This window comes from Lolium perenne, chromosome 7 (assembly GCF_019359855.2).
Source record: "Lolium perenne isolate Kyuss_39 chromosome 7, Kyuss_2.0, whole genome shotgun sequence".
In the NCBI taxonomy this organism is placed as follows: domain Eukaryota; kingdom Viridiplantae; phylum Streptophyta; class Magnoliopsida; order Poales; family Poaceae; genus Lolium; species Lolium perenne.
The window spans coordinates 46,391,595-46,402,563 of NC_067250.2; the positions used below are offsets into that span (position 1 = coordinate 46,391,595).

Sequence of the window (10,969 nt, forward strand, 5' to 3'; positions counted from 1 at the left end):
GAGGATGCTTCTGAATTCTTTCTAACTTGGAATATAAGCACCTGGAAATAAGCCTTTTTACAGGGTGCTTGAGTGACTCTGAAGTATTCATGCACACAACTCTAACTTGAACACAATAACGTGTTTTCTTGTAAAGATTGAATTGCAAGAGAAGGATACTACTTTTGACACAGCATGCTTTCTCCCCAATATTTCTTTCGTTCTTTTTATCGCATTCCAATGCATCAATGCTTAAGAAGCTCCTGTAAAGTAATACCTTCCTGCTGAGTCTACGAATGAAAATTATTCACATGATTCCTAATCCGTTCAACGAAATAGTATTCATGTGTGAGGCTTGAATACCGGCCTAGAGTTCGTCTCGGGTGGAGCTCACAAGTGTCACATAACCCAATCCCTTCACAAATAGTAAAAATGTGTTGTTCTATCCATTTTGATTTCGATGTCCGTATATATAATCAACCTGTTGAAACTTGGAACCTTTGATTTACTATGAGCTTTTTCACGGTACCGCAAAAGTGCTCTTTGCTATACAGAGAAAGTATTAGTTTGGAGATTTATACAGAGACTTCATTACTATGTACTGAGAAATATTTGGATCTGATAGCAGCAATGACAGGCCAGAAAAGGAACAACAGAAGGCTGTAATACAGGTTACTGAAGAACAAGCCCATGAAACATAATCCAAAAATATCTAATTTACTACAGTTGTACAAATAGCAGAATATTAGATCACAAACTCACAAGAGCTAGTATAATAAAATTTAAATTTCAGTAGTAGTAACGAAGAGTTACATTACACATTACACCCTCAACTGGGCTTTGCCGCGAGAAAAAACAACGGGCAAAGCACCCAGGAGGTCACTAATGACGACAAAGTAGCTAAGCAAACTTAAGCTTAAACCCTCCTTAACGACTGCTACGACGACGAACTCCTTAAACCCTAACCGCAGGGGCGGCGGCCGATGTCTAATATTCCATCGAGCCTCGGCCACTGCAGGTCTAATTACACTGCTTAATCAATTAATCACTGGAGCTTTCCGTTTGCTACGATCGGGTCACGAGAGGATGGCGTCCCAGTCGATCTCCCACGACGGGCACTTGTGGAGGTGGTGGAAGGCGTCGGACTCGTCCCACGGCGCCTCCGAGAAGTCCAGGTTGGCCATCTCGGGGAGCGGCGGCGCGGCTGGCTGCTGCGACGACGGAGGGAGGGGTGTCGAGCCGGCGGAGAACACCGACCCGTCTCCCTCCGTCGACGACGTCGATGTCGAGTGCTTGGGCGAGTCCGGGGCGGCGGCGGTTTTTGTTGACGACGGCTTGGACGGCACGGCGGCGATGTTGTTGCAGATGGAGTCGAGCTTGGCGTCGACGGAGGAGTGTAGCGGGCCGGCGAGGTGCGCGCCGCCGCGGCGGAGGTTTGGGAAGTTGAGGCGCGCGGCGTCGCCGCGGAGGCGGAAGGCCGCCTTGTCGTAGGCGAGCGCCGCGTCCTGGGCGGTGTCGAAGGTGCCGAGCCACAGCCGCGTCCGGTTCTTGGGGAGGCGGATCTCCGCCACCCACTTGCCCCAGTGACGCTGCCGCACGCCGCGGTAGTGCGTGCCGGCGGCCGTCGACGGCGTCCCGGCCTGCTTCATGGGCTGCGCCCGCGGGCCGAGCAGGGACGCCGACAGCGACAGCCCCCTCTGCTGCTGGAAGAAGAGCTGCGCCTGGATCTGATGGATGTGTTCTTGGCCCAGGCTGGTCAGCCCCACCACGTCATTGGACGACGGGTATGTCGCCGCCGACGAGGTGCTGTACTGCGAAACGGGCGGCAGAGGCGGGAGCTGCGAGAAGGATGTGGTGGCGGTGGCGGCGGGAGCAAACGGAGCTTGAAGCGTGGTGTAACTGTAAGAGGGGGAGGATGATGCAGCAGCAGGGAAGTAGTAGGATTCTTGGGGGAATTGCAGTGACGGAGAGGAATTGTAGTAGGAAAACGGGGAGGAGGCGGAGGTGGATGTGGTGGGGGAAGAAGCGCTCTTGATAAAAGGTTCGAGCGCTCTCATGAGCTCCTGATCCGAGGAGGATGACGATGACGAGGAGCTGAACTGGTTGCTGGTGTTGTACAGATCTATGGCTGCCATTGCGAACTTGACAGAAAAAAAAAAGAGGAAATTTTTGTGCAGAATCCGAACTAATAAAGAGAGAGAGAAATCGAAAGAATCTTGGGAAAATTAAGCCCCTGGTTTCTTCAATAAAAGCGAAGAACAGGGAGGAGAGATTTTGTGCAAGCAACGGGCTCTGTAAAAACAGCCCCTTTCTGGCTCGCAAAGAAAAGCGAAAAAGAAAGGCTAAAAAGAAGATGGAACAGGAGCAATCCAGAGGATTAAAAAGGTTCTCTGGATCTCTGTTCTTCCTAGCAAGAACAAAAAGAGGAAGAAGAAGAACTTTGCATGTGAAAAAGAAAAGAAGAGAAAAACTTCTCCAGGAATCCTTGCTTGCTTGATCTAATAGCAAACCAAGAAAGGTATCGAGGAAGAAGAGAGGTCAGAGAACAAACCTGCTGTCGCCTGCTTGGTGGCGCTGGTGCATGCTCCGTCGTGTGTGTTTGTGCGTTTGGGGAAAGATCGCTAATCCTCGCCGGGGAAGTGGTGGGTCGTGGCTGGGTGGGGAATTGAGATGGCTGTGCGCGTGTGAGCTTGGTGATGGTGGGTGATGTGGTGTGGCTGTGGGGGCGGGGGGCGTCTCTCCTGGGGAGCAATGGCTTCCGGCCAGACCTTTATATAGCGGCGGAGGCCGGAGGCCGGAGACCAGAGAGGAGGGCGTGTGAACTGCGGACGAGGAAACCTCGCGCCGGGAAAAAGGATGTGGTGGTCGTTTCGCTGACTCGCGGGACCGGGAGGTGTGGCGCCACGTGTGTCGCCCGTGGCATGGCCAGTTGACCTGGCTTCTGGCTTCCCTCTGGCTCCATGCCCATCGCATGAGCCGCCGTTTGCTGGTAGAATCAATGCTCCGAGATTGATATCAACTTCTGTTTTGACTTTTCATTTTGCGAAAAAAGTCCCAAAAACAATGCATTATTTGAAAGCAGCCGTTACGAGAAACACGAGGCCTTGCAAAGTTCAGCATCATCTTCTCGTGCATTACTCCGTCGCGCTCCGTGAGCAAAGCTCGATGATGCCGCCTCTAGGCTTCCGACGTAGCAAAGCTCGTGTCGAAGAGAGCTTGAGAAAACCCACCAGCTTGCAGAACCGGTGGTCATGAAGCTTTCAACGTAGAATAGAAGTTGTGGGCAACCACGATCTTGGGAGATATCGTCATCCCGGGGAAGGATGTACCCAGGTGGGCTGGGAGATAATCCCAACTCCGAACAAACAGAGATGGGTTCACAAAACTCGGTAGTTCTCTGACGAAGCCATAAGTGGCTGAGCTCCTTCCAAGAATAACATCGATCTGGGGCAGGATGAATGACCTCTATTCTCATCGCTATCGATGCCCATACTCCAGAGGCGAAGAACTCGATGACCCTACGAGGACCAGGCATCTGATCCGAGGCTCTCCCACCACCTAGTACCGTAGTGGGACGGCAGAGGGTTGGGGAACCAGTGGTGGCAACCGAGGAGAGCTGAGAACGCCTCCTGGTCGCCTTCGCTGGAAACCTAGGGGAGAAAAAATGCTTCGCGTGTATTTTTTTTTGCAGGGGCGTGTTAGTTTTTAGTGACTTGTTTTCATATTTTTACAAATACTACTAGTGAGAGATCACCATGGAAATTAATTAGTTTGGCATGCTAAGTAAATCGTGCATACCTTGAGCTATTTTCATTTTCAAGGCGAATTCTTTCGTCCTAGCAGTAAGTTATTGAAACTTATTTTGGTATCTTCACACGGAACTTCTTTTTTATTCGAATCTTCATAGGGAACTTGTTCTGCTTTTTTTCCACACTTATTTTCCAAGTTTCCAATTCGGGTTTCTTCTTCCCTTTTCATTTCTTTGATGTCACTACCACATCTTGTTCTTATTTTTTTCCTGCGAGAAAGGGCGAACTATAGTCTTGGATGCTACACGTACACATAGCCCACTCCTCCAAAGAAATGGTAATCTAACCAGGATGTTCTTGCACTAAATCCATGCGCACATCTCGAATCCCCTTTCTAGCCAAAGGGGAAACGAGAAAAAAAAGGGATGGAATTTCCTTCCAAGACAAGCATGCGCGCGTCTCTTGGTGATACGGTCCTCAAGGAATAAAGTGGTGCTTTGGACAGTACCATCAGAGCAAGTACAATAGAGTCCAGTCAGCTGACTATAAGATATTAAATAATATATTTTCGATGAGTTGGAGGGGAGAGAAGAAGAGAGAGAAGAGAGGTGGGCTACTATGCAATAGCCAACTCTTGCACGTGCTCCTATGCACCTTGTGAGAGTGAGAGGTGGGCCATATATTAGTAAAGTACTTTATTCTTATAGCCAACTATTGTACATGTTAGCTATATGGTGACTACAAATGACATGGCATCTTGTTATAGCCAGCAGTTGGCTATGTTATTGGAATTGCTCTCAGCTGAATTGAACTCGATAGCAAGTATGGCCGTCACGTCCATTTCTACGGCCAGCTGCACGTCCAACGCCGTGCCAACTGCCAACGCCGTGCTAACTGTAAAACGAACGACCGGACACGTAGGCAGTTCACACGTCTGCCGGCAAATTTTGACAGAAATAACACTTTTGGCGAATAAAAGCACAGACACACCCTCTGGTCAAACTATTTTACTGGACTAACCTTTTTATGTGGCGTCTTTCGGAGCGGCCGACGTGGCGCAGTCGACGCTGCGCGCCGTTGACCAGCCGACGTGGCAGGACGTGTGGCGCCACTCGGAAGGGCGCCACACATTCTATTATGTGTGGCGGCGCGAGCCGCCCCAGCCCGACCACACCTCACTTGCTGCTCATATCTTCTTCCTCTTCCTCCTCCTCCCACCAGCCACCCCACCTCTCTCTCCCACCCAAATCTCTCTCAAATCTTAATGGATTTCATTGAATCTGTTCGTGGAGTTCGTTCTCAACCCGTTACTTAAGGTAATCTCCTCCGTTCCCCTTCTTTTCGGCCAATGAATTGATGAATTTGGTTGGATCTAGATGTGAAACCCTAACTTGATTTGGCAAATGAAGTCGATTTTTTTGGAATCTTAGAGTTTGTTGAAGTAGGACAAGTGTTAGGGGTAGGTTGTATGGGTAGAAACCATAGCTTGATTTGTTTTGACTATGGCTAACTATTGATCACATGTATGTATATGTTGTTCACATTATGCTAGGGATGGAAAGAATTGTTCATGTTCATCATGTGGACAAGGATGCTTTCTTGAGGGAAACATAGAGCCAGACCCGGAAGAGGTTGATTTGGTGTTTGACCGTAGCCCTAGCTTTACCGAGGTGGTAACACAAGTGAGGATTGACTTGAATTAGAATGAGCGAAATGATGGTGTTGAGCTAGAGGGAAGACATAATGTGGGGTTTGGAATACACCTCCGCTGGAAGATAATGCGTAGCAACTCCGAGCAACGTTGGTTAGTTTACAAGGAGACAATGGCTGAATCAAAAGACACTCTAGAGTTGTTTGCAACCAAGACGGTTGATGCTCATTTCCATCTTGACCATAACCGGCGCTCCTTCCCCGTTGATGCTAGGAGTCCACCACCCATGAGCCAAGAAGAAGCCACCGAATCTTCCATTATCCAAGACGTACCGTTGGAGAAGGAGTATGACGAGCATGACGAATAATGGTTTCGAGATGAATTACAACAATGTTGGTGATTTGGACGCATATTTGACGCAAGAGGACATGGACCACTCCATTCCTTATTCCCGATGTTATGCCTCGGACTCGGATGATGATGGTCCTGATGAAGAAGTTGATGAGGATGGCTTGACAGCTAAGGAAGCCGAAAAAGCTGACATCTTCAAGAAGGTAACTGGACGGGATATTCGGATACCATTGTTCCGTGATGTTAGTCTTGCGGATGGAGCCGTGGTTGATGGTGGCAAAAGTTTACTTCTTGGAGCAAGGCCAAGTTCCAAGAGGGATGTGGATGCCAGGATGAATGTGATATTTAAAGGGCTCACGTTCGATACCTTCTTGGAATTGAAGGTATGGATGAAGGAGTTCTCGATTAAGCATCATCGCCCTTACACCGTTGTTCACTCGGACTTGAACACACGGTACACGCTAAAATGTGAAGATAGTAGGTGCCCATGGGTTGTTCGTGCAAGACCTTTCTAAAAAGGGCCCACTTGGCACATAACAAGTTGTATGTCATAGTAATCATCTAGGAGCTACACCATCCTACATTTTTTTTCACAAATACACACAATAAGAACAACCATACTATTACCATACATGTTCTAAATTTGGGTTTTCCTAACAAATATGAGGCACACATACATACATTACAATATGGACTTCAACACATACATGAGAACATATCTAGGCATTTCTATCACCATATATATAAGCCATCACACATAATACATCACACATACACGAGAACAAGGGTTGAAAAAATAAACAATCACATGTAGGGTTTCATATCTAGTGTTCCATGTCTAAAGCAATTCCAAATCCACAAAAATAAACAACACCATCTAGGATTTCACATCTAGGGTTCATGTCCAAATCTAACAAAATCTATGAAATTAGTGGATGAAAACAAGAGGATCGAAGGAGAATACCTCAAGGGATGGGTTGTGACCAAAATGTATGGACATATCTGGAGAAATAAGAGAGATTTAGGTAGGGATTTGGTGAGGAGAGAGAGGAACCGCCGGGGACGGGCCTTGCTGTTCTTGAGCGGAAGAAGAAACAAAGATGATGGATTGGGTCGGGCTGGGGCGGCTCGGGGCGCCACATAAAGTGTGGCGGCCATGGGAGCGGCGCCACACGCCCTGCCACGTTGGCTGGTCAACGGCGCGCAGCGTCGACCGCGCCACGTCGGTCTAGATCTGTGATGCCGTTCGCATGGACGCCACATAGACATGTGTGGCGCAGCTCCGAAGAGCGCCACACAAAAGAGTTAGTCCAGTGAAATAGTTTGACCAGAGGTCATTTCGTGCTTTTCTTTACCAAAAAAGTTATTTTTGTCAAAATCGCCACATCGGCGCTGGAAACTCAGAGTAGAAACCGATCGAATTGGGGCGGACAAGCCAAGAAGAGTCCAGCCCTAGGGAAAGCAACGGGTTGGCCGGAATTCAGACAGCGAAATCACGCGGGAAATAAATGTGGAGTGATCGGCATTCGGAGACCCGATCAAACGTGCCGGGCATGTCGGTGTGGGTCGCACGAGAGAAGAGAGCAGTAGCAGTCACGTTGGCTAGGATGTACTTCCTCTCTTTACAAATGTAAGATGTTTTAGCTAGCTAATCGCTTAATTAAACATCTTATAATAGCAAACTTTTTTTTTTGACGGTTAAAGGCAGGAGCTCTGCCAATTCATTATAGTAGGGGGAAATACTGTACAAGACAGATGAACTGTCTAAGAGTAGTACAAACTCACACAACAAGGCTACATCTTACAGGCTAACTCAAAGGACTTTAAATCCTCCCGTATGAGTTGAACAACAACGCTAGAGATAATAGATGTATTCTCGAAAACACGCCTATTACGCTCCTTCCAAATGCTCCACGCGATATACACCGCAGCCGTCGCCTGAACCTTGGTCGTCTTGTCCCTGTTCAGCTTCCAGATCCTTCTCCACCAAGCGCGGATGGAGGTTGCCGAAGTACCAATTGCAGCAGCCAAAGGGTGATCACTTGAAAAGGCTTGCCAAACTTCCTTCGCGAAAGGGCAAAGGATGGAGAGGTGAACAGCCGACTCAGGAACCTGATCACACAGAGGACATAGGTCTTGTGCAGGCATGCCACGTCGATGCAGACGGTCAGCAGTCCAAAGTCTGTCTTGCAACAACAACCAGCAATGGAACCTGATTTTTGGTTCAGCTTTAACTTTCCAGACTTGTCTAAGGTGAGGAAGAGGGAGTCTAGTTTTGAATTGAAACTCGTAAGCCGATTTAGCCGAGTAGCAGCCGTCCTCAGTGAGTGACCAACTGATGGAATCAGGAGCATTAGAGAGCTCAACATTCTGAATCTTCTGCCATAATATGAAGAATTGGTCCATCTCCTCAACAGACGAAATTCTTTCTAAGCCTTTCATCCATTTGCTTCCTTCAAGCGCCACTTTAACCAACAAGTTTTTCCTTCTAGCCAATTGGAACAAAAGGGGGGCGATACATTGAGGTGCAGAACCATGCAACCATCTGTCACACCAGAAACTGCATTTACCACCATTTCCAAGCACAATTGTAGTGCAAGCAGAGAACAGATGCTTATCAACGCGGTCGCAAGGCACTTCAGTGCCAGACCAAGGCCTCTCCGGTTCAGTCCATTGGAACCAGAGCCAACGCATTCTCAGAGCTCTACTAAAGGCCACCAACTCCTTGATGCCGAGACCACCAACAATTTTGGGGCTGCACACCCTCTTCCAGCTCACCATGCATTTGCCTCCACCATTTGTTCCTTCCTCAATATCCCATAGGAAATCTCTGCTGATCTTATTCATCTTCTTCACGGCCCATGGATTAGCAGCAAACATCGTCAGGAAGTAGGTAGTGGTCGACGAGAGCACTGAATTAATTAGCGCCAGGCGCCCAGGTTTAGCCAACAATCTACCCATCCATCCTTTGGACTTAGAAGCAAGTCTGTCAATGATAGGTTGCACATCGACACGCCTCGGCTTCCGGAAACCAAGCGGCAGCCCCAAGTATTTGCAAGGCAAGGCACCAACAGAGCAATTGAAATCTTGGAACACCACAGGCAGATCAATGCCTTCACATCTAATCGGAAAGGCAACACATTTTTCAGGATTGATGAGCAGGCCCGAGGCAGAACCAAAACCCTGTAGAAGATCTTTAATAGCAGTCATGTCGCGTCTTAGAGGGTTGACAAATAAGGCCACATCATCTGCGTACAAGCTGATCAGCATCTTAGCGGCTCTGGGTGCAACCGGCGACAACACACCCTCTTCCGCGGCCCTCCGAAACAGAAGCTGCAGAGGCTCCATGGCGATGATGAATAACAAGGGAGACAACGGATCACCCTGCCTTAGGCCACGTCGATGGGGGAAGGGGCGCCCCGGGATGCCGTTGAGAAGAACTCGAGAGGACGCGGAAGAAAGCAGCAGGGCAATCATTTCTCTCCATCTAGGGCCAAAGCCCATTTTCTCCATGAGCTCCAAAAGATAGGGCCAACTGACTGAGTCAAAAGCGCGGGCAAAGTCAAGCTTAAGGAACAAAGTCGGCAGGTGCTTGGAGTGAGCTTGTTTGATGATATTCTGCACGTAAAGAAAGTTATCTTGGATACTTCTCTTTTTGACAAAAGCACTCTGGCAGGTGGATAATAGCAAACTGAGAGAGTAGATTCTTGCCTTCTGAGTCTGACGAAACCTGTGGTGCGGAAGCGAGCCACACATCCACATCCACTCCATGGTCATCGTCACACGCCCACCCGGTCGATATTACCATACGGTATATACTACCTCCATTTCGATTTAATAAACGTCGGACACCAAACACGTGTTAAAGTTTTAGGAAGGGTCAAGTAGTTTAGAGTTTGAGAAAGGGTTATTTAAGTCAAATAACTCACACACACGTACAGTCCAGTGGCCATGAACAACAGAACAAGCACGTACCGCGTCCAGAGAAACAGAAGCAGTACGTGCAGGTCTTGTAGATAGGGTGATGGTTGATGTATTGCAACCGATCGAAACTTTGGATAGATCAGTTGCTCCACACCATGCGCATGGGTGTTGGATGGTCGATCTCCCTGCATGGGCAAGCAGGCAATGCCTGGATCGCGTCGTGGCCACGGCGTGGGCGCGCGAACGAGGAGCGTGACGTGACGTTGACACACCGGACGTGAGGGAGAGTCAAATGCCGAGCAACTCGATCGTGTTCCAAAAAAAAAAATGCCGAGGTGGTCACGCCACTTCCATGCCTTTGGATCAAGTGTGGCCGCTTCCCTCGCAACTGCATTCCAGGGCCGTAGGGCCGCTGCCCCCCGAAGATGCAACTCTGCCTCCATCTAGGACCACACTAATAGGGAAAATGCTATAGGGACATGACTAATGAAAGCAGGCACAACACGTACGTGATTACTAGTCGCGTGCTCTACTATGTTAATAGCATCGGACGGGCAGAACGCAACAGGTAACGGGCTTACTAGTTGTGTGCCCTGGTGCTACGCGGCTATTAGGTCCTTACCACTGGCGACGTACCAGTGGCCCGCGACTGGTAGTCCAATTTAACACGCGAACGGTAGTCTTTTTCCTACTAGTGCCAGCGGCCAAACTTGATCGAAAGGCCCCCCACCACGAAGGGACAAGGAGACGAGTTCCCGCCACCCGCCGTCTCCCGGGAAGGGCTTTGCCTGCAGGTTTTCTCTAGCGACGGCGGGAGGTAGGGCGGGTGAGGATGTGGGCGGAAGCGGTGGCGGCTAGAGTCTATCCGAGCAGAGCCCTCCATGCAAGAAATGTGTCAAGTGGGAGTGGATGACTACGGTGCTCTATTACGGATGAAGCAAACATAATAAGTGAGCCATATCCAAAACAAAACAATTCTTTGCGAGATAGGCAATGAAACCGGCCCAAGCCTACAGATTCTAAAATTTTATTGCACTATATTATTTCTCAATGATGAATGATTATGGCAATATAGTTAGTCAAGGATATCCTCACAAAGCAGAAACCTTCTTAGATGAAGGTGATAGGGATGGAGAACTGAAGATGTGTCATCCCGGTGCATTCCAAAATCAGCAGCTGCTTGTGCCCCTCTACACGTTTTTTCTGTCTCTAAAAAATTAGAGTTCTTTGTTTCCTTCCTTCTCCATTTTCCCTGCTGAGCTAATCCTGCTGTGCAAGGTGCAATGTCGTAGGTCGGGACCAAATGGATGGCCTG

The 10,969-nt window shown here is 48.7% G+C and overlaps 1 protein-coding gene across 1 annotated transcript; it reads right to left on the reverse strand.

The window, feature by feature from the left end:
- Positions 1-747: 747 nt before the first annotated feature.
- On the reverse strand, positions 748-2,766 carry LOC127317623 (ethylene-responsive transcription factor RAP2-13). The gene has a single exon (XM_051348192.2). The coding sequence runs from the start codon at positions 2,112-2,114 to the stop codon at positions 1,056-1,058; it is 1,059 nt and encodes a 352-aa protein (XP_051204152.1). The 5' UTR covers positions 2,115-2,766; the 3' UTR covers positions 748-1,055.
- Positions 2,767-10,969: the final 8,203 nt, after the last annotated feature.

Bases quoted from the DNA above. Each gene is read 5' to 3' on its own strand.
- LOC127317623 (XM_051348192.2), bottom strand. From the start codon at position 2,114: ATGGCAGCCATAGATCTGTACAACACCAGCAACCAGTTCAGCTCCTCG.